This window comes from Kwoniella shandongensis, chromosome 8 (genome assembly GCF_008629635.2).
Source record: "Kwoniella shandongensis chromosome 8, complete sequence".
Lineage (NCBI taxonomy): Eukaryota > Fungi > Basidiomycota > Tremellomycetes > Tremellales > Cryptococcaceae > Kwoniella > Kwoniella shandongensis.
This window is the reverse complement of record NC_089294.1, coordinates 1,087,233-1,108,765: the sequence shown is the minus strand read 5'-3', so window position 1 is coordinate 1,108,765 and position 21,533 is coordinate 1,087,233. Positions and strand designations below refer to the sequence as shown.

General features: G+C 49.9%; 9 protein-coding genes across 9 annotated transcripts; 5 read left to right on the top strand and 4 right to left on the bottom strand.

Moving 5' to 3' along the window:
* Positions 1 to 292: 292 nt before the first annotated feature.
* CI109_104850 (uncharacterized protein) lies at positions 293 to 2,403 on the top strand (the record flags this gene model as incomplete). Its single annotated transcript, XM_032007288.1, has 5 exons — positions 293 to 443; positions 571 to 721; positions 795 to 1,006; positions 1,073 to 1,532; positions 1,602 to 2,403. The coding sequence occupies 5 exons, from the start codon at positions 293 to 295 to the stop codon at positions 2,401 to 2,403; spliced, it is 1,776 nt and encodes a 591-aa protein (XP_031858402.1).
* A 244-nt stretch (positions 2,404 to 2,647) lies between these two features.
* On the bottom strand, positions 2,648 to 9,666 carry CI109_104849 (uncharacterized protein; the record flags this gene model as incomplete). Its single annotated transcript, XM_032007289.1, has 16 exons — positions 2,648 to 3,202; positions 3,271 to 3,347; positions 3,410 to 3,542; positions 3,613 to 4,081; positions 4,136 to 4,431; positions 4,500 to 4,788; positions 4,845 to 4,927; positions 4,986 to 5,303; positions 5,415 to 5,578; positions 5,636 to 6,501; positions 6,573 to 6,726; positions 6,782 to 7,193; positions 7,251 to 7,618; positions 7,670 to 8,753; positions 8,814 to 9,228; positions 9,293 to 9,666. 16 exons carry the CDS (start codon positions 9,664 to 9,666, stop codon positions 2,648 to 2,650), a joined length of 6,057 nt encoding a protein of 2,018 aa, XP_031858403.1.
* Positions 9,667 to 9,951: 285 nt separating this feature from the next.
* CI109_104848 (uncharacterized protein) lies at positions 9,952 to 10,545 on the top strand (the record flags this gene model as incomplete). The annotated part of the gene is made up of 4 exons (XM_032007290.1): positions 9,952 to 10,056; positions 10,123 to 10,150; positions 10,214 to 10,337; positions 10,398 to 10,545. 4 exons carry the CDS (start codon positions 9,952 to 9,954, stop codon positions 10,543 to 10,545), a joined length of 405 nt encoding a protein of 134 aa, XP_031858404.1.
* A 78-nt stretch (positions 10,546 to 10,623) lies between these two features.
* On the bottom strand, positions 10,624 to 12,056 carry CI109_104847 (uncharacterized protein; the record flags this gene model as incomplete). The annotated part of the gene is made up of 3 exons (XM_032007291.1): positions 10,624 to 10,775; positions 10,840 to 11,108; positions 11,167 to 12,056. The coding sequence occupies 3 exons, from the start codon at positions 12,054 to 12,056 to the stop codon at positions 10,624 to 10,626; spliced, it is 1,311 nt and encodes a 436-aa protein (XP_031858405.1).
* A 593-nt stretch (positions 12,057 to 12,649) lies between these two features.
* CI109_104846 (uncharacterized protein) lies at positions 12,650 to 13,091 on the top strand (the record flags this gene model as incomplete). The annotated part of the gene is made up of 2 exons (XM_065967571.1): positions 12,650 to 12,830; positions 12,970 to 13,091. The coding sequence occupies 2 exons, from the start codon at positions 12,650 to 12,652 to the stop codon at positions 13,089 to 13,091; spliced, it is 303 nt and encodes a 100-aa protein (XP_065823643.1).
* A 1,147-nt stretch (positions 13,092 to 14,238) lies between these two features.
* Positions 14,239 to 15,056, top strand: CI109_104845 (uncharacterized protein; the record flags this gene model as incomplete). Its single annotated transcript, XM_032007292.2, has 4 exons — positions 14,239 to 14,245; positions 14,297 to 14,698; positions 14,767 to 14,906; positions 14,976 to 15,056. The coding sequence occupies 4 exons, from the start codon at positions 14,239 to 14,241 to the stop codon at positions 15,054 to 15,056; spliced, it is 630 nt and encodes a 209-aa protein (XP_031858406.2).
* A 322-nt stretch (positions 15,057 to 15,378) lies between these two features.
* On the bottom strand, positions 15,379 to 16,277 carry CI109_104844 (uncharacterized protein; the record flags this gene model as incomplete). The annotated part of the gene is made up of 5 exons (XM_065967570.1): positions 15,379 to 15,474; positions 15,552 to 15,722; positions 15,797 to 15,886; positions 15,995 to 16,194; positions 16,265 to 16,277. 5 exons carry the CDS (start codon positions 16,275 to 16,277, stop codon positions 15,379 to 15,381), a joined length of 570 nt encoding a protein of 189 aa, XP_065823642.1.
* Positions 16,278 to 16,590: 313 nt separating this feature from the next.
* On the bottom strand, positions 16,591 to 17,144 carry CI109_104843 (uncharacterized protein; the record flags this gene model as incomplete). The annotated part of the gene is made up of 4 exons (XM_032007294.1): positions 16,591 to 16,632; positions 16,762 to 16,901; positions 17,000 to 17,047; positions 17,105 to 17,144. The coding sequence occupies 4 exons, from the start codon at positions 17,142 to 17,144 to the stop codon at positions 16,591 to 16,593; spliced, it is 270 nt and encodes an 89-aa protein (XP_031858408.1).
* A 283-nt stretch (positions 17,145 to 17,427) lies between these two features.
* On the top strand, positions 17,428 to 21,269 carry CI109_104842 (uncharacterized protein; the record flags this gene model as incomplete). The annotated part of the gene is made up of 9 exons (XM_032007295.1): positions 17,428 to 17,682; positions 17,753 to 18,082; positions 18,133 to 18,539; positions 18,603 to 18,720; positions 18,773 to 18,892; positions 18,948 to 19,877; positions 19,935 to 20,135; positions 20,194 to 20,748; positions 20,814 to 21,269. The coding sequence occupies 9 exons, from the start codon at positions 17,428 to 17,430 to the stop codon at positions 21,267 to 21,269; spliced, it is 3,372 nt and encodes a 1,123-aa protein (XP_031858409.1).
* Between the last annotated feature and the right edge of the window lie 264 nt (positions 21,270 to 21,533).

The following is a 21,533-nucleotide window of genomic DNA, read 5'->3' as shown; positions in this document are numbered from 1 at the left end:
GAATTGTTATTGCGAGTTGCGAAGCTTGAAAGTGAGAGTTGGGTTGAAATGGAAAAGCACCAATCAAACCGGAAATCACGTGACATCGATCGCCCTTGACCTCAACTGTACGTAGAGCAGCTAGCTGTCTTGCCACCCATCACCTATTCAACCACAATACATCTAGACCTCCCAATCGTCATCAGACAAAACACTTATCGTACAGCTCAGTCTCCTCGCGACAGGATCTATAACTAAATACGCTCATAATCAGAATGTCTCCATGACTTTGACCTGAGGAGGACGAGCCACAATGCAGCTTGGTCGATATACCGTATCGACACTCCGACCACCACCAATCCACTCCATTACATTCTCTCAAGATGGCAAGTTGTTCACAGTAGCTGGAGAGAACGGGTATGAAGTTTGGAAAACCTCACCGTTGGGACTCGTACGGAGGAAGGGTATGTCCGAGTTCATCTCATCGGCTCACCTCTCGTATGATTGCCACCACCAACGTCCGTTCCTCACGCACTCCGGAGACTTGCCGAGTTCGTCCATGATCTTATCTGAGCTAATTCGGTGACACAGTCTTACCTGGCACTTTAGCCCTCGCTCTTATCCTTCCCAATTCGCCGCTTCTCGTCTTACAAGGAGGCGGTACATCACCGCTATACGCACCTAACAAAGCTGTGATATACAACGACAAGCTCGGACAGGCTGTCGCCGAGATCGAATTTGGGTACGTCCAACATACAGCTGTCTGTTGTGTACTGCAAGTCATTCGAGCTGACGGTCTACCTTTATATTCTCAGAGAGACAATACGAGGCATTGCAGCGAGACGCGGCACGATCTGCGTAGCATTACTACGCAAAGTTGTCGCGTTTGAATATGGTGTAGGCCTTGTGAAGGGAGTCGCAGCCAAAGGCAAGGGTAAAGGTAAAGCCAGAGAGAGCGGCGACGCTGGCGGTGATGGGTTCTGGTTGAAAAAGGTCGGTGAATGGGAGACTGTCGAGAATGAGCTTGGTACGTATCTTACTCCCCCCCCAACGATCCTCTGTCGCTTGATTGGGTATTGACTGTTCGTCTTAGGTCTGATCGCGCTGTCAACAGCCCCTTCGTCGACTTTACTAGCTTTACCAGGTCGTCAAGCTGGTCATGTCCAGCTTGTCCACTTACCACCTTGTCCGCCCCTTCCGCCATCTGCTACACCGATAGCAACACCTACTTTCCGCTCACCAATTATCTTGGCTCATAATCACCCTTTATCCACACTATCATGCACCGCGACAGGATCACATATCCTCACCACATCGGAGAGAGGGACTTTGTTAAGGGTGTGGGATACGAGTCGTGGTAGACTCGAGAAGGAGTTGAGAAGAGGGGTAGATCGCGCAGAGATGTGGGGTGTGGAGTTTGAAGAGGCAACCACGGGCTCTGGTAATGGTGCAGCGAAAGGCGGGAGGGTGGTAGGATGGAGCGATAAAGGCACTGTGCACGTCTGGGGAGAAGACGAGTCGTCTTCGGTGTCAAGCAAGGACGGTTCGAGACCGTACGTCGTTTTTACTACTAACCGAGTTATATGTGACGACCCGCTAAGAGAGTTATTCCTGTGCAATAGAGCCACACCGTCGGCGAGCAACACACCAACTCTCACGAATTTACTATCGCGCAACCTCCCTCTACCGAAATACTTCTCCTCTCAAGCCTCTAGTGCGCAATATCATCTTCCACGCAAGAATCCACATGCCTTCTCAGCAGCGCTTGGAGCGGCGGGAGTCAACGTCCCGTCAATGCGAGCAGATGAGGATGATGGTGGCGTACTAGCAGAGAGGTTTGTCGTCACTTGGGTAGAGGTGGACGTCGAGGCCAAATCCACCACAACATATATCGAAGATGACTCGAACGACTCACCAGGGAATGTCACTATACAAAGTGGTAAAGGTGGACTCTATGGACAACGGAATACGATGATGGGTAGTCTCTCCATGGGATCAAGGGACGAACGTCGTTCTTTCGGATCAGAAGGGACAAGTCGGACTGCTACTCCACCTTTATCGAGAAGGGTCGAGACTCCAACACCAACACCTGGTTCAGTAAGAGGTAGAAAAGGATCGATCCTCCATACCCCGAGGAACGTATTGACGCCAACCATTGGACACAACGTACCATCAGCACCATCGGTGACTGGTCATGTGAAGTTGCGCACGACTACGACACATCGGACTGCGTCCGCACAGTCGTCCAAGAGTAAAGGGATGGGAGGGACGCAGGTTCAGACCAGGAAGGAAAAACAGTTGGTTGCAATCACTTATTCGGGAGATTGGTATCGACTCAGAATACCAGATAAGAGGGAAGAGGAAACGACGGAGTGTGAATTGGTGGAATACAGGAGAGTGGGCGTGGGAGGTGGAGGATGGTAGTCGGCTCAGGGCTACGGGATACGCTTTCTGTTGTCACGACGTTTCCGTTTTGCTCTCTTCCACCTTGTGACACAACTCGTTGAAAGTATTTTGTAACATTGTATTGATTTGTAAGGCTGTTCGTTCAGATATATCCTCACGAAGACTCATGTTGTACCACCAGTTCAAGTCTGATCTCTCAGAGTATACGAAACGCGGATATCAACCCCATGCATTATTATCACGATAGAACACGACTATTCAACTACTCTAAATACTCTTTCAAGCTCCCTGTAACTTTCTCAATCCTATCCAACACTTTCCTAGCGGCAGCTTCGACATCTCCACTCTCATCTTCCAACAATTCTGCCAAGAACTCGGACACCGTCTCAGGGACGAAAGTTAACATCTCCTCAGTCTGTCTTTCCCATACGCCGTCCAGAGCTCTGAGCGCCGCTAGACGAGTCTTGATCTCGTCAGAACGAGTTGCGAGACAGATCGAAGTGTTGAGTGTTCTCAGGACTTTCTCGGAAGTCGTACTTCCTGCCAGGGAAGATAAAGTTCGAGTGATCGCGGATGAGGATCCACCCTCAGAAGTAGTGGCGGTGGGGAAGAGAGGTAATTGAGCGATCAATAACGGGATAAGAGTTAAGAGATGAGAATCGGTGTAGAAAGCGCCTTCATCCACTTCGAAAGATTTGCCAAGTACTTCGAGGAGCAATTTCCATAAGGCAAAGTCGGCAATCTCGCCAGAAGCGTAGGCAGGGAGGAGTTCTTGGATGTGTGGGAGTAGAGTGGCAATGTATGGAGAGAGCAGGTTCTGCATTCCACAAATTAGGTCAGCGTGACGTGACTTTATGGAAAGTGTGTAAAGGGATTCGGACCCACCTTGAATTTCACCAACAAGCCCATCATGACGTGGAGCAAGACGATCTTCCTCTCGACGAGACGACCATCGTCGATGGCTTTGAGCAGAACTTATCAGCACATTGCGCGAACGACAGTCGAATAGTAATCTCCAACTCACCTTTACCCTCCGCCAAGTCGATCACTGCCCAGTCATACAATCTGATGAACAAGGGCTTGAAAGTCGCTTCGTTCAGCTTTGTGACCAATTCGAGGAAGGATCCAATCGCTGATTCCTCAATATCGTTGATGGTCTGAACACCGACACCAGATTTAAAGTCAGCTCCTCGAACTTTCCTCTTGAGTCTTGACATCCTTACTCACCTCTGCGTCGAATCCTCTTCCTTGCAATCTATGTCTGAGATCGAAAACGTCCAGGAAGAACGCGAAAACAGGTTTGATCATACCTGGCAGATCCTCTCTCGTCGCGTTCTTCAATGTCAATCTCAAGAGATCGAAGAATCCCTTCATCGAACCTTCATCCTCCATCTGAACAATCTTCCACAATTCCATCAATACTGGGAAAAGAGTCTTCGTCCTTATCCTCTTGGCGATGGTAGTGAACACTCCAAGGGAGATGGAAGCGTCTTTCGATCGATAGTCGATCGTATGTCTGATCATAGAGGTGAGCTGTTTCGACGAAATGAAAGTCGAGACGGTCTCAAGGATGGACGCGAGGGTAGTGAAGGCTTGTTTTGAGACCGATGACGTGGTCTTGGGTGACTTGATCAATGTCAAGGAGACATCAACGATCGATTGGATGTAAGGGATCACTCGAGAACCAAGGTGTCGTCTACGACAGCAAAAGTAAGCCCATGTTTTCGCTAGCAGTACCACAAATACTTACACAAGCAGCTCGATGAGCGAGAATGCACCAACAGTGTTGGCCGTGTCGTGGAATTTGCTAACAGCACCAACGACAGCGGGAACGATCTGCGCCAGAACGCCATCCTCCACGGGTAGAGCTGTCTTGGTAACGATCTTGATCGCAATTAGCGCCGCTGAGATGGTAGACGTCGAGGTTCCCAGTAAGCCCGCAGCGGACTTGAGGATCTCCCCGATCGTCTTTGTGTTCTTCGATCGAATCTCGCTTTTGATGAGCGGTACTCTCTCGGTGAATACGGTGAGCGACATGACCTTGTCCTATTGCACAAACCATATGTATCAGCTTCTGTTGACACTCTCGCAAGTACAGAACTAGCTGAACTTACCTGCTGAGACCCTTCGCCGAGCAATTGCAAAGTAATACCCAAGAAGTTCTCAGCAGAGAGCAATTGCATTGCACCTTCCAAAGCCGCATGCATGTTTGTGGGGATGTCCGTCGAAGCCATTGTCGGCTGTGACGTCGCAGCGGCAAGGATGATGAGCTGTCGAACGATGGACTGAACAGCCACCTGAGCACAAGATTTGCCTCGGAGCTGATTAATAAGAGCGGTCGCAAGATTGAGAAGGTAGGTGATCTGGCGGAGAGGTCGGTCTGACGAGTCATTCTCGGTGATACTGTGATTGGTCAATTAGCATGTACGCCTTCAGCCACTCCTGCTAATCCGACTTACGTTCGGCTCAAGAAAGCTTCTTTGTCGACTCTGGTGAGATCACCGACCAATCGACCCAACTCATTAACGATCTCGAGCAGAACCTATGAAGAATAATTCGGTGAGTTTGCATTCCTTCTTGAGGATCACTGATCAGCTCACCTCAGTTCTGACCGAGACATCAAAGGTCGCCGCCAACGCCGCAGGCAACTCCAACACTGTTCCTACGTCCTTTCCAGCTCGACCGCCCTTGGTAGTGGCTCTGTCCACTAACAACATGCAGACTGGTGCCAAGAAATCGACGGGGTCCAGGGACTTGACGAGATGCACGAAGAAAGGCAGAGTGCGGTGTTTCGGTAATCGAGACGACATGTCGGTGAAGATGCTGAGGAAGGTGAGGGACTCGTTGTACAAATCGAGGGTGGATGTGGCCTTGTCTTTCAGCGACTTGGTCATGACAGGTACAATTCGAGTGACAGTCTGTGGTAGATAGTCAGATAGTCAGCATGATTCTCAGTGAGCTACGTGTCGAGTACATCGAGGCACAGACTTGCGCTGCATCGCTGCATCGAAAAGAGACAATCAACTTACCTTCTCAACCACGCCAAAGCTGTATGCATCGTCTCTCTGGAAATCGCTTGCACCCATGAACGTGAAAATGGGCATGACGTTGTGTAGCACAGCATCGGGGATGAGTCTCGCGAGCTCGGCAGCGACCAAAAGAGCTCTTTGTGAGGTTCGAGGGTTGGTTGAGGCTATGGTAGAAAATTAGCCCATGCCATCGGAGAATGAAGTGACAATAGTAAACATACCACGAATAACCTTGATGACGACCTCTATTCCGACGTGAGCCCTGTTCACCTCTGCTGGATCTTCGATCTTCTCTACCAAAGCCAAGATCGCCGCCAACACTTCCTGTTCGAGATAGTCCACTCCTTCTTTGATCACCAACCGCTTTGTCAACAACGACGAAAGGATCGACATGAGCGAAGCGACCAGTCCCGCGTCGCCTGGGAGTGATTTCCAATCCCGACTCTCGATGAGAACCGTGAGATCATGAACGGCGGCGGTGGGTCCATCTTCCTCGGCAGTAGTATCGTCATGTCTCTGCTTCTTTCGATGGAATGTTGTTTCGAGCGGTTCGGAGAGGTTGTCGATTAACTCAGTGATAGTAGCAGAGTCGAGCTCGAACTTTCCAAGGATCTCTTTGGTGGACAAGAAGTCTTCGGAAGAAAGTGTGTGAAGGGACTGGATGAGCGCAAGAACATATTCGATCTTCTCTGGGACAGGAAGAGCAGCGAAGACGCCGTCAGCCAATTTTCGAAGCGAGAGCTTTCGCAATTGCTCTTGGATAGGAGAAGCAGATTTCTCAGCCAGCATCGAAAGCAGGAACGTCCAAGCTGGACTTTGCTCTTCCGCAAGGACAGTCGCGGCCTGAGGCTTGAAGACGCCAAAGAGGACTTCAAGGTAGTTCGTTCTCGCCTCAAATGACAAATCGCTTAGCCAGATGAACTCATCGTCCTGGCCGTTCTCCAAGGACGTAAGAAGAGGAAGTACGCCACGCAGCAAAGTCGAATCCTGAACCTCGGAGAGAAGATCCAGGAGGACGAGTCGCTCGCGAAGAGATCGGAAAGCGACGATGTGAGAAGTGAGACATCCAATGACAGCTCGACGATGGCTGTTGAATGCCGAAGAGGAACATGTCAGACACCTTCGAGTGGAAATGGTTGCGTAGAAATGGTCACTCACGACAGCGACTTCTTGTTTTGACCGCGGTGGACTTCCAGAGCGACTGAGTGAAGCACTTTCACGCGCCCGGCATCAATGATGATCTCATCCGCAACCTCGAGCAAAGTATCGAGGTATCTTCGTCGATCAGTACTTTTGAGCAGTTGTACAACGTCTGGCAGAGATGTCTGTCAGCTGTTGATCGCCTCGTCAATGACCGGCCAGCTCACCAGATCGATCACCGTAAATGGCGTCCAAAGCATAGATAGTTGCAGTCCCCTCTGTCTCTCCGGAAAGAGCCTTCAAGAGCTCTACACCTGCTTGCCTGATCACCTTTTCTCCATCCTGCAAAGCAATGAGCAAAGCAGGAATGACGATCTGGAAGTCGATGCCCTGTTGAGTCTTGAGTCCAGAATAGGCGGATACAAAGGCAGTAGCATGTCGAAGGGATGCTGTTCGAAGTGCGATGGGCGAGCTGCTAGTCCACAGCGAAGCGAAGAAGAGGAGGGCTTCCTCACCAAGTTGGGTGAGGAGCGATCGGAGTAGCGAGGAAGAGACCGCCGCAGGAAGGAGACCAGAGTTGGCCCAAATGTAGACTTGCTCCGAGTAGACCTTGAAAGGTGCAATTTCGGAGTTGGTAGCCTGAGAAGGGTGTTCATCGTTAGCACCCGTGATATAATGACCGGAATGAATACTTACATCACTCGATAACCAAGTGACGTTGGTTGTAGCTGGCTTGACGACCCTGACAAGGGAGCTCAACAACTCAACCACAGCTCTCTGTGTTGTCCTGCCATCGTCCGCTTTACGGTGGATCGCTTCAAGCAACGCAGGTGAAGGAGCTTGTTCAGCAATCTGGATATCTCGCAAGACCGGTCCATTCTGCTTCAATCGTAGGTGCTCGAGTGCTTTCACAGCCAGATTGAGCTGTAAGTCTCCCTGCAACGAAGTGATAAGCTTGGTAAGGACCATGTAGGCGAGAAGTCTCGCGGACGAGTTGGCTGAGTCGAGTTGACCGATGAAGTAAGAGACGTCTTCTTCGAATTGCGTTGAGGTAGCGGTTGCCTCTGTGACGATTGTTAGCCTGATGCTGATTAGAATTGGAACCTTCCACTCACCCGACAAAGCCGTTGCGACAAGTAAATTGGACTTTTGTACTCCGCCCTTCGTGTTCTCCGCCCTTGCCTTGGCAATTTCCGGCACGATCCCGCCCAAAATGTCCACGTTCTTCAATCCACCACTGAGCAACTTCAAAGCTTCGACCTTGGTTAAAGGTTGTCTCTTCTCCGTCGACAGTAAGACGGGGAACAAGAGTTCTCGGAAGATCTTCTTGCCGGCTTTGGGTCGGTCGACCAGGAGATGGTTGGAGATGTAATCAAGATGGTGACCGATTATCGCAGGCTTGGGGGAAACGCTCCAAAAGGTGGGCTTGACACCAGCGATATACTTCTCGACAGAGAGGAGAGTGGAGAGTTGCTGTGAGTTCTGGTACAATGCCTCGATGACAACCTCATCGTCGTCGCCAAGTCGAGCGATGATCGCTGTGACCGCACTTTCCTGATCGGTCCCAGAATTGGCGAGATCAAAGACCTCTCGCACACCTTGGACACGACTTGAGACATCAGCAGCGTATATGTTGAGGAAAGCGACTTCATCCACTGGTTTCTGCACGAGGGCGTGATCGATCGGCGCTCGACTCGAAGCTTCGACAAAGGCAGAATCGACGACACTAGGGTGTCTTTCTCGTAGATTCGCAAGGAGGGTCTTGCAGGCAGTCTTCACTTCATCGGAAGAAGTGGCCGCTGAACCAAGCTGTAGAAGCTCTTTTGCGGCGAGTTGAGCAACAGAATTAGGCACTTGACCGTGCTCGAGCACGGCTGCGAGACTCTTGTTGTGCAAATCGGGTCGCTCGAGCAAGACGGAGACAACGGTCTTCAAAGCAGTTTCGAAACCATACTTCTCCATCGCTGCCACGAGTATCTCCCCAAGCTGTTTAATCTTGGCAAGGTGAACCGGTGCATCGACACCGAGACCACTGTTCCAGGTTGGTCGGTCGTTGAGGATTACGAGGAGGGTGAGCATGCGTTGAGAGGGATTAGCAAGGCTGGAAGGGGTGAGGAGGGAAGATACGATTGCTTGGAAGGGGCCGTCGGCAATTGTAATGGAACGGGTGAGGAGGACGAGCGGAGGGTACACGGCGGCCTGTCAAACAGATTTGGTTAAGTATAAGAAAACAGTGTCGACCGGGCACAAACGACTCACGTTGACGTCCTCGCCTCCTTTTGGGGTTTCGAGGATGACCACAAAGGTCTCCACCAACAGCTTGATCAGACCCTCTTCCAAGCCTTTGCCCTGTTTCCCCGTCTCCATAAGATCCACCATTGTAGCGGTCCAAAACGTCAAAAGAGCACGGTGTACAACATCCTCCTTGATGGCCTGCTTGACCAGACCCGCGACATCCCCGAGCAGATGGAGTGACTTGTCTCTAGACGGTGAGATCGATGAGGTAATATATGATCGAGGGACAGGTTGAGCTTTGGCGATCAGCGCGGAGAAAGGGGCGAAGTATGGTGATGTTTTAGGCAAGGTGAGGATGGCGAGAATCCGAGCGAAATTTGGTGAAGAATGGTATGGCAAGAATGTAAGGAGTAATGTTTCCGCATTCATCTCGTGGATCCTGTATACATTTCGTATTAGCTCGCAAGCTCCAAGTGGCGTAGAGGAGAGGATGGAAAGCTCACCTGAATCTTCGCACGAGCCATTCGATACATTTTCCACCTGCCATGACGCCCACCCACTTGCCTAATCTTCTCAGACATCGACCCAAAGTTGTGTTTAGAGCATCATTCTCCTCTTGAGACAACATCATCCTATCCGTCCTCTTCGCTCGTTCGCTGAACAGCTCATCTTCAAAAACCTCCATACCCGGATCAAGGGAGAGAAGCTCATCGAAGCCTGATTGAGCGAGGGTGAAAATCGAATCGAGATCATGTTCGGCAGCTACTTTCGGTGGGAAGAGGTATGATTTGGAGGAAGGGGTACCGTATTTTGAGGTAAGACGAGAAGCGTCAAGTGACGCTATTTGTTGTAATTGAGAGGCGAGAGAGGACGACATCTTGCACGAATATATGCGTGTCGTTGCCTTGGGTATAATTCGCCTCGTAATTGATTATGGATTCTGAGAGAGTATGAAGAGTGTAAAGAGGATGATGGATGCAGGTTTTGGACTCTTGCTTCGTCCTAAACGTCCGTCAACTTTTGACTTTTGCTCGGAGTTGTCCGTCAATCTCCGTTCGCCACCGTGTGTACCTCAACCTACCAACTCGTCGCCCATTCCAACTTATTTGAAAGTCGATTTGCATACTTCCATCCATCTCACGGGAAGATAGCGCACCACAAAATGGTCACCAAGCCCTCACCAACACCTTCAGAGGGTGACGAAACGAGCGTTGTTACCAATGAGGAGCCAGGATTCTTCGGTCTGTTGGTCAAGTCGGTCTTCGAGGTGAGTACACCACTCACGGTGTGCTTTGTCACTTCGGCTCTGGAACGCTGAAGTTATCCTGTACAGCCCGGAGTCAACCCGGCGGTCGTACTGGGTGAGCACACTCTTTGCATTCGCATACGCAAGCTGATAGCTGACACTGCATATTTTCCCTCAGCTATGAACCTCTGTTTCTTCCTTCTTGTCCTTACCCTCTTCGCCCTTGCTTTCCTGACAGGATGGAACAAGCATGTCTTGCTCTTATTCGGCGTAACAATATGTCTCTGGGCATCAATGGTGTGGTACGTGATAACCGAATTCATGATGAACAAACCTCGGTACTGATTACTGCACCCGTACAGGTTTGTTATGGAAATAACAAAAGTTCAAACGCGACCGGACAATATGCCTCCGACATTCGATCTTGATGCTGACGACACGACCGGCACAAGCACGAATACAAACGGATCACAGACGATACCAACTCAGGAATCAAAGAAAGATCAATAATATGCATTCATGTCGGGCGGTCTGAAGCTCCGGAATGTGATGTCATGAGTGCAGTTGCATTTGTATGAGTACAGTCGTTTATCGTGATTCCACAATTGCCGCCCATGATCCCCAAGATCCTGGTGCTCCACCTTCTGTCCCCGCAACTCTAAGCTCGACGTTCTCGCACGCTGGTGACCCGAAAAATCCAGAACTTCGCCATCCTCGAAGCTGTAGTAATGAGAAAGGACCTGGACAGGGGTAGATTGGATTAGCCGTTATGCCCATAGACGTATAGCAAAAAGGACGACTCACCGAAGACTTCCCTCTCAATAGGTCTCTGAGCCTCGGGTAAATTTCTCACATAAGCCATCGAGAACCTATATTCGAACTGTCTGTTATCGATTGGTGGAGGAGCTGGCGCAGCAGCTGCAGGTCGTGATGATCCATTCGAAGCGTTTTGCGGCAGCATTCGCTGTATCGATTCTCTGGATAGCGAGTACACGTCGAGATGGCCTATCGTTGTGAGGCCGGAGACGATGTTGGACAGATTCGTGAATGGGTTGGAGGTGTGTATGGGATCGCTAAGGAGTCTGAGGATTAGCTTCAGAAATATAACCCATCCAACAACAGTTCACTCACGATTGCTCCTCTTGTGCCGCCATGAGTGCCTTTCTCTCGCGTTGCTTTTCTGCCCATGACTTCTTCTTATTTCCCTGTTCATCCTTCTTCCTCTTTTCTTCCACTTCTTTGCCTAATCTTTGCAGCGCTTCCAAAACCGTCTCGCCTCTTTGCATCAAATCCACAGCTTCTCTTAACAACTTCTCTTCCTCTCGCTTCTTCTCCTCCCCTCCAGCCGCTTCCTTCTCCTCTTTCTCCTTTTCAGCCTTTTCTCGTTCTCGATGTGCTCTTCGTGCTTTCTTGATCTCGTCTTTGTCAAGGTTGGCCAACCACATGTCGTGTTTCTCATTTGGATCTTTATCGTTTTCCTCGTATGCTTCTCCATCCGCTGTAAATCTTCCTTCTTGCATTTCATTTTTCATGTTAAATGGCGTGATATCGATACCCATATCGCCATCCAGTCCTGTCCCCGTATTCTTCCTCTTCTCCTCATCATCGCTGTCCGAGTCATCTCCTTCTCCTTTGGCAGCAGCATTTGTTTGATCAAATTCCTGTCCCTCAATTTCTGATAAATCCAGAAACTCTTTCCCCTTCCCCTTATCCTTCTTATCCTTGTCCTCGTCGACATCGTCCGCAAACATGTCCACATCATCATCCTCATCCTTGGTTCCCGGTCTTCGTGAAGGAACGACACCTTCTTCGTCATTTGAGGAATCGGATCCATACCCTTCTTGATCTTTCAAACTCCGTCTCACCTTTTGACGAGCTTTCGCACCGCCCTCGGGCAAGTCTTCTTCGAGATAGGCGTCATCGACATCGGCGGAAGGTGAGTCGGCAGGAGAAGCTGAGGCAGCAAAACGAGTACGCTTTTGAGCGACGGATGGACCGCCCGCGGAACGTTTGGCTGGCATGGTAGTAGGAAGGAAAAGGAGGTTACCGTCTGAGACGCGATAGACGAGAGGTGTAGCTTAGTTCCCTCGCGGATGTGGATTTTGACGTGAATCAGTGAAGGGTTGGTGCTTGCGTGATAGGGAAGGGGGGAGAATCTCTGTTTTGCTTAGAGGTATCACGAGATGTACAATATGAATAGAAGCAAGTCAGCAAAAGTCAACATAACTTACGAGTGATTCGGTGGCAGATCATTATCATCAATCGAGGCAAACCCACGTGGCACGGTGTGATCGAGTTGACTGTGGCACTCGCGTTCGCACCGTAGTGACTCGCGTACTGCTCACCCTTATGTTTCAACACCCAGCCTTAACAAAGGCCTGAACGACCAACTCGACAATCGATCGTGCATAGACCAAAGGACGTAAAGGATATATCAGTCAACTTACATGCACAACACATGGTCAATTCATTGTCACAATATAACGGACATATACGGGCCATTAGTATTTAGTCGTCGCGTACTAGCAAACAGTTCATACTTGTCAACTCTCGTCTAACAGGCTTTTGCAATCAAAAGCAATACCCCCTCCCCCCCCCCGCCTCTGGCCACGTCATGGCTGTCGTAACTCCTCTCTCCGCCATCGTCATTCCTCCTGCATTGGTGATTCACCCTCAGGCCCAGCATTATCCACTCATACAAGGTGTTGTCAAACCTTGCCCCACCTTGAACGCCGAAGCACCGGGTTTAAACCCCCTCTACGCTTTGATGTTGGACGTTTTGGGAAATGAATGCTGTATGTCTACATGAGGACCGGCCAAGCGTGCCTGGCATCTACATATGACTGACTGCCATGGCCTATCTACAAATCACACACACACATTACTCGTACGCTAACATTGTCAAGGAGGCTGAATACCACACAACCTTTTTAGGTCGGGCCGAGGATGGTGCTTCGAGGCCCGGTCGGAACCTCGGCATCGATGCTTTGGGTTTCCCTTCTCTGTCGTCTAATCGTTCTTGGGCGTCTCGTTCCCTTGACGATTCCAACGTATGATGGCTGAGATGAGGATGATCGGGATCGGCGACCAGAACGCAGATCGCCAGGATTGATGATCCGATTCGGATGACCACAAATGATCTGCCAAACAGCCTTTGCTTTCTCGAAAGGCGTTTTGACGTTGATATCGGTCGTGCACTCGGGCTTGTAAAAGAGGAACCAAGCGTTCAGATGGGAAATTGGCAGGGAAATATACGCGTCGAAAGTGTCTGATCGTTGATATGGAAAAGGTCAGCCTGTGTCCCATCGTATGGCTCAAGGGGTGAAGAATATGAACGGAGGATCGAGCAAGGTGAACACATTGCTCATTAACATACCTTTGGCATGCCTTCGGAGAACTGTCTACCTCTCATCTAAGGAGGAGGAATGGGTCCGGCCCCATAATGAGAAGCACATGCATTTGCGAACTAAGCAGACGCAAGACGCAAGACACATTAGTCCAAACACAATATTTCGACCAGGCACATCACTCAAACCGTTCATCAACATCCACGATTCGCCCTACTTACAGTTTGGATCCAGGTCTTCTGTTCTGTCCTAGGTTTTACTGTACTCCTGCAAGTCGATACTCATTCGGGTCAACTCTCTCATAGCGGCTTCTCATGACGCTCTTTCGAGAGCTTCCCCCTCTTCCTTGGTGTGTGTTCACGTAATGATCGGTTTGGTCTCGATCACAAATGTCGATATCCAGGTCGCGAAGGTTGACTGATCGCGCAGATCAGTCAGAGAGGCAACAAGTCAGTCATACAAAACCGACCGAAGCGCACTAGAGACTGGTATGGCGAACAAATTTTTTGATAGTGTCGTTAATCGTCGGTGATACGAGATAATTTGCACTGTGAGGAAGAAGGCGGTCAATTGATTGACTTGGTTGACTGATGTCGTTGAACGAGAACTGTGCATGGTTTCGTGGACTAGCGGCGCCGGGGAAAAGGCACTCACGTGGTTTCAATGCGGTTGACATGTTTCAGGATACGGTAGGGAGACGAGAGTGTGTGGCCGGGAGATCCCCGTTAGTTACCAGCAATTGTATTACTGTCTCACCGGTCAACGAGCAAAATGCACAGCCCATCACAGACCACACAGACCTAAGGGGGCGACAGAAGATGTGAGCTGAGGTCCCTTCAATAAACAGGTCACACACATGCACAGTGCGACGGTACACACCACAAGGGGCGTGTGCACGAGTCGCTAACTTGCAGACATCCATACCAACAAACATACTTCAAAGGTGGAAAGAGAGGGTTCTGCTCCCCATGGATCATTGACTATCATTCGACCTACGGAATTTCTAGGCTCTCAAGTTTTTCAGCCAGAGGAACACCTTTACGACTACTACTACATCATGGCCGCTCATCAACCTCCAGCTGGCGCTGCAGGGCCCGCCCAGCCGCCTCACATCGTTGTTCCGCCTATTCTAGTGGGCCATCCTGTCACTCAACAGCTTTTCCCCCTTATCCAGGGAGGGATCATACTCTCTCCTGCCTCCGATCAAGATGCAATTATAGTCGTCCAGTTCACCAAAACATTGAGGTCATGGACTGCCACGACACCAGCTGAGGAAGTCGCGTCCTATGACCTCCTGCATGTCGTGATGAGCTCTCGTGAGTTCAGATCACCTTGTCGACGTTCCTCTGCAGAATGGTCAAGGAGGGTTGACGATCTGTGACAGGTGTCGCTGCTCAACCTGGAAACAATCAACCACCATTACTTGGCATTGCGAATCTCCAAAATCAAGTTGCACAAATCCAAGCGAGGATTGGACACCTTCAAGCTGATTTGACGAACAAGTTTGAACATATACGAGCCCGTGTCAGTTCATTTTCCAGCATCAAACGAGCAACAATTGACTGATTTTCATCTTCTCTCAACTCTGTATAGCTTCTGAACATGGCTTCGAGTGCGTTGAGTCTCCCTTTGATAATCGTGCCCATGAACGGCGTTCCACCACCAGTCAGTTGATGATCTCCATTTTTTCCAACATGTTCAGACAGACGACATACTCACCATGTCTGTCTGTCAGAATGCCAACAATCTGTTGAGTTTCAGACGGTTGCGCCGGTTGACACGAGCCCAGTTATCGCAAATCTTACAACATTATGGCATACCTTTTGCTGGGTTGACCGTCGCCATGCAGCAACGACTCTGCTGGTTGGTTGTTGGGGGACCGAGGCGCGAGGTCCTTGCACGGTAATTAGATCACTTGTCCGGTGCTTGTGTTTCGTGACAAACTCTGCTTCTCAGTTGTTGTCTATTGCTACATGCTATATACAAAATGGACCCTCTACACTACACGTTCAATAATTCGTCTTTTCGCCGTGGTGGAAGTCGTTGGTAAAGCTTCAGCGAAAGCGGTCACACCTTGCGCTTCGTTAACTTCCTAGAATGTCCTGTACCACTACCGTTGATTGCTTCCCTTTTCGGCCCCGCGATTCGTCTTTCACATCCTGAGCTCACGATCTGATCCGGATGGCCGCCGATAAACTCCCAAATAGCCTTCGCTTTCTGGAAAGACGAGAAGGTGTCGATATCCGCTTCATGTTCCGGTTTGTAGAAGAGAAACCAGGCATTGAGATGCTTGGTGGGGAGGGAGATGTATTGCTGGAACGTTCGCGGGTTGCGATACTTCTACAATTAGATGTACAGCGTAAGCTGAAGCGGAGGGAGATAGAACATGAGGAGTGGAATGATACCCTACGTACCTTTGGCATACCGTCGGGGAACTTTTTCCCTCGTTTCGATGGGGGAGAAATAGCTTTACCACCCATCGATGATATATACACGTTTGCGAGCTGTCAAGTCCGGATTCAGCAACCGAACCAGCACAAAAGTCACATGCTTGTAGCGGCGAGTGCAAGGGAGCACGGTGTCTTCGTCCTCGTCCTCGTCTTCCGACTCACATGTTGCATGAAAGACACCTCGCTAGCCTTACTGTCCTCTATCATCTTATCAATCGTTTGTACAATCTCGCTTGACATTCTTATCGCATCTTCGCAGAGCGCAACCTCGAGAGCTTGCACCTCTTCTTGTGAGTGTGTGTTCATGTATTGTATGACCTGGTCTTGATCGCCGAAATCGATATTGAGGTCTTGAAGGTTGACTTGATCGGACCAAGGTGTCAGTGAGGGCGGGGCTACGAAACGGACAATTCGCAGAAGGTTCAAACTTACTAGTGAGTGTCATAATGACACGAGCGTTCGTTGTTAGATATCGTTGTGCAGAACAGATAGGTAGCTTGTAAAGTGAAGGAGAAGAAGGAAAAAGGAGAAGGAAGCGAATTGACTGACTTGATATTTGTTCAACGAGAATGATGGGTTGAAACGTTGAAACGCTGAAACAACAACACAAAGCACACTCGCGATCAGTGCCAAACATCAGTTTTACGTAACATCGTGCGCTCCTCGACAGGATGATCGAAGGGTCTTTCGGCGGTTGATAATGGATACAAGATACATGGTAGACTGATCCTTCATTATCGTGAACTCTATACCCCGTTCTACAGCTGCACTCCTCTCGGATATCTCCTATGCACAGCCATCTGCGGGAGTGGGACAGGGAATGAAAACATCAGCACACGTCCTTCCAGCTTCCATCTTCCTCCGACCACTCTCGCAAAATGGCCGCTCCTTCGAGTGATCAAAAGTAAAGACGATGATTTCCAACTCACTTGAAGACCACAGAACACAACGAAGATACCGTAGATCAAGGCAGCCGCGTAACAGGTCGCAGCGGCAACGCTAGGGTCTTTCGGATCGTTCTTTGATCCAGTGAGAACTTCGACATGTCTTGAGAAAGCCGAAGCGAGGGCTGTAAGGGGGAGAAGATCAGTATTGACTCCTCCGCGAATAGCTCCTGTTTATTCCGTTCCATTCTCGACGAATTGTCCGGATCGAAGCTCAACGTACCAAGGAGGATGACAACGGCGATGACGGAGAAGATGGTACAACACCCGGCTGGAAAGCGGTCTCGTCAGCTTGTTTTTTCTAAAGGAAAGGCAAGGTTCAGCTTACCAAGCCCTGGCGATACTACTGGTCTGATACTGATGGCCATCGTGCTCGATTTGCGTTAGGTATGAGTTATATTGCAGATGGAAGTGGTTCCATTCATATCCTCAAGATGTCTATAAAGAGACGAGTTACACCAAGTCGAAGAGGCCCCGCACTGAGCTGAATTTATTTTTACCACATTTCATGTTTTTATCCCTTCCTCTCTCACCAAGATTTCAACGGATTCATCGTCCACTTTACATGTCCACCACCATTATCATAAACACTATTTTCCCTCACATCTCTGCATTGACTGATCTCAGCATCAGATTCACTCGATTGACAAGATGGCAAAAGGAAGAGGTAGCAAATCTACCAAACTTCAGAAAGCCGCTGCTTCAGGCTCAGCCTTAGCTAGCACGAGCGAACCCAAATCTGCTGGACCGTCAACTACCACCGCTAAACCTAGCAAGATCAGCGATGAACTTCGACAAGTCGTGAAAGATTTAGGAGGAGACGAGGAAGATCTGAAACTGATAGAAGGGATAGATGAGGATGATGAGGAGCCAGCTGCCAAATCTGACAAAGCTCCAGTCGACGAGGTGGGTTCCGCAATGTAGTTCCGTGATTTACTGTCCAGGTTGGTGCTAATGTACGATGTACGGATCGCAGAAGAAGCTGAGGAGAGAGCTGGGCGATTTCATGAAAGGCTTGGACTTTTCAGGATTCAAGGACTCGGCCGATGTAGAGGTAGAGGAGGTGGACAGTGCTAGTAGCGAAGACGCAGAAAGTGACGAGGAGGAAGAAGAGTCGGCAGAAGAGGAAGAGGAAGAGGATGAAGAGGAAGAGGATGAAGAGGAAGACGAGGACGAAGAAGAGGAAGCAGCAGAAGAACAACAGGTCGCACCCACCTCAAGGGCAGACAAAGCTGAGGCTGCCACTGTTGAACCGGAACAAACGAAAGCCTCTGGTGCAGTAGATGCTGATCGCGCAAGCGGAACAGTGAGTTCAAACATGCTAAACCCAAGGCTTCCGCTGACAATTGGTTACAGAACGTTCCCGCTGCGCCCTCATGGCCTTCACTTCTTCCCGAGCTACCACCTCTCACCTCCGCCCCTGTACCACCGATGGGCCACCGTTTGAATGAAATGCGTCAACGGGGACTTCGACTACTCGAAACACTTCCACCCCTTCCTCGCGCAGGCTCATCTTCCGACGCAGCGTTCATCAACCAAATCTTGACTTCCGGTACATACCAAGACAAGCTTTCAGCGCTCGTATTGCTCGTCAGAGAAAGTCCTATACACGCTGTGAAGGAGTTGAACAGATTACGCACAATGGCTGGATGGAAAGAGGACGGTATTGGTGGTGGTGGAAATAAGGATCAGAGAGTTGCAGTGATGAAGGCGCTGGCGGATTGGTGGGTATCTGGAGGAGGCAAGGAGAAGGGAAAGTTGAGGTGAGCTACATTCCCTTCGCGAAGCCAGAACTGTTGCAGCTGACATAACCTGTACTATTAAAGATACTTTGCCGATCAACCACTACTCGCACACCCTCAAGTCACTGACCGACATCTTCTCGTATTTGCTTTCGAAGATTACATGAAGAAATGGTTCTTCAATATCTTGCAAGTTCTCGAGGTGAGCTGAGATAGCGGGCTACACCAAACAGCAGCTGACAGTGCTGTCACAGACGTTATCGCACGACACATTACCTTTCGTCAGGACACAATCGTTGCATCTGATTTTCCAACTGTTGGCTGGCAATGCTGAGCAGGAGCAAAATCTGCTTCGACTAGGTGTTAACAAGCTTGTAGGTGCCGCAGCTCTGCTTCACGCGCTACATAAAGTTGACAGATCAATCATAGGGTGATACCGACCGACCTGTTGCTTCAAAAGCTTCTCACCACATCTTGCAGCTCCTCCAGGCTCATCCTGCCATGAAAGCGGTTGTCGCCCGAGAGGTATCCGCTTTGGTCTTGAAGCCTGCTGCCACAGCCGCTGCTCAGGCCTCTTCCAGCTCACATGTTCGATTCGATGACGACAAGGGCAAAAAGCCTGCCGCTGCTCCCAAATCTGAGACCTCTGGTCATGCTCGATACTACGGTCTTATCACTCTTAACCAAGTCACCCTGACAAGGAAAGACCAAGAAGTCGCCGGCAAGATGGTCGACCTTTATTTCGAGGTGTTCAGAGAGATCCTTGGAAACAGTATGAACGAGAAGGATGAGGGACCCGCAGCTGCGGAGGATGTTGAGGAAGTCGACCAAGAGAAGATAGAGAAGGTTGCTGGTCGAGTCGATAAATGGCGAGGAAGAAGAAAGGGGACTCGAACCAAGAACGGCAAGAAGTCAGCCTTGGAGGAGGAAGAGCTCGTCGAGACCGGTGAAGCGAAATTGGTAGCTGCCATTCTGACAGGTATCAATCGAGCACTTCCCTTCGCCAAGCTCGACGAAACCATGTTCGATACCTACATGGACACACTGTTCAAGATCACCCACGCTGGAACTTTCAACACGTCCATCCAGGCTCTTAACCTCATCTTCCAGGTCTCTACGACTGCCTCCGAGTCGAGGCAAGCTGTTTCAGATCGATTTTATCGAACGTTATACGACTCGCTTTTCGATGGACGACTGATCACATCCTCCAAGCAGGCCATGTACTTGAACTTGCTTTTCAAGGCTATGAAGGCGGATGACAAGATCTCCAGAGTCATGGCGTTTGTGAAGAGACTGTTACAGATGTTGGGAATGCACCAGCCATCCTTCATCTGCGGTGCCCTGTATCTGCTCGGCGAGGTGAGTACCTGTGTATTCGACACTTGGAAGATCATAGCTGACTATATGACCTCGCAGCTGTTCTCGGTCACACCTGGCCTCAAGAGAATGCTCATCGAGCCCGAGGACGATGGAGAGGAGCACTTCGAGGATGCGGACAATAAGAAGGAGAAGGTGGAAAGTCTAGCTGCGAAGAACGCTCTCGCCGCCAAGGAGTACGATGGTCGAAAGCGAGAGCCGCTATATGCAAACGCCGACACATCATGTCTCTGGGACTTGGTAAGCTCGCCCATGTTCGGGAGGAGGAAGTGTAGAGCTGACGAGCCATCATTCTCAGATACCTTTCCTGAACCACTTCCACCCTTCCGTCTCACTCCAAGCCAACCAATTACTCCTCTCTCAACCTCTCACTGGTTCGTCTGACATCTCGCTCAACACTCTCGTCTCTTTCCTGGACCGATTCGTCTACCGAAACCCCAAGAAGACCCTGCAACCGAAAGGAGCATCTATTATGCAGCCTGCTGCCGCTTCCGATAAATCTGGTATGGTCGTCAAGAACCACGGACCTCAAAGTGGAACTCAGGGTGTCATGGTGAACAGTGAACAGTTCTGGAGGAAGAAGATTGAAGACGTTCCCGTGGAGATGATGTTCTTCCACAGGTACTTCTCGGAGAAGTTGAAGAGGAAGGAAGCAGTCAAGGGTAAGGGAAGGAAGGATAACGACGACGATGATGATTTGGAGATGGATGCTAGTGAGGATGACGGCGAGGCGGTCGCGGAAGACGAGGATGATGACGAGGCGGAGGGTAGCGAGGCAGAGGAGGAAGAAGGCAGTGAGGCTGGTGATGATGAGGACGAGGACAGTGATCCTGAAGAAGCGGAAATCTGGAAGGTGAGCTTACTGCTGCTGCATGTAAATAAAGTGGTTCGCAGGCTAATTCAGTTGTGTGTTTTCAGGCTATGAAAGCCAGCTTGCCAGATGCTGGTGACAATATGGGTCTCAGCGAGGACGAGGATGAAAGCGACGACATGTCCGATTACGATGACGACGACGACGATGAAGAGGCAGAAGCTAGCGAAGCCGAATCTGAAGTTGAAGCTCCCAAGAAGGGTGGAAAGGGCAAACGTGCCGAACGATCACCCTCAATCGCTTCTTCACAATCTTCCTTTCCCGATTTCGCCGATGAAGACGAGGATATCATCTCTGAATCAGATATGGAGATGCCAGATATCGTCCTTGACGGTGCGGTCGACTCTGAAAATGACGAGGAGGAAGATGCTGCCAAGGCAGGGAAGAGGAAGAGGAATGATGAGAGGAAGGAGAGGAGAAAGAAGAGAAAGGAGTTGCCAACGTTCGGTAGTTATGAGGATTACCAGAAGTTGATCGAGGAAGGACCCAGTGAGGAGGATTAGTAGATGGTTTCATAGGGCTTTCATTCACTGCATTATATATGTCATAGCAATCATTCATTCGTTGTTTCTCAGCCTGTCAAACTGGGCAGAAGTTTGTAAGAGAAACCCACGCCAACCACGTGCATGACGTAATAAAATTCGTGACAACATTAGCAGCTTTCCCTCCAATCTTTGCCATCCACTCCGCTGTCTGTCTCTCGTTTCCTCTCCTCTCTCATCTCTCCTCTAACTGACAACATCAATAAACACATATACTTGAACCTC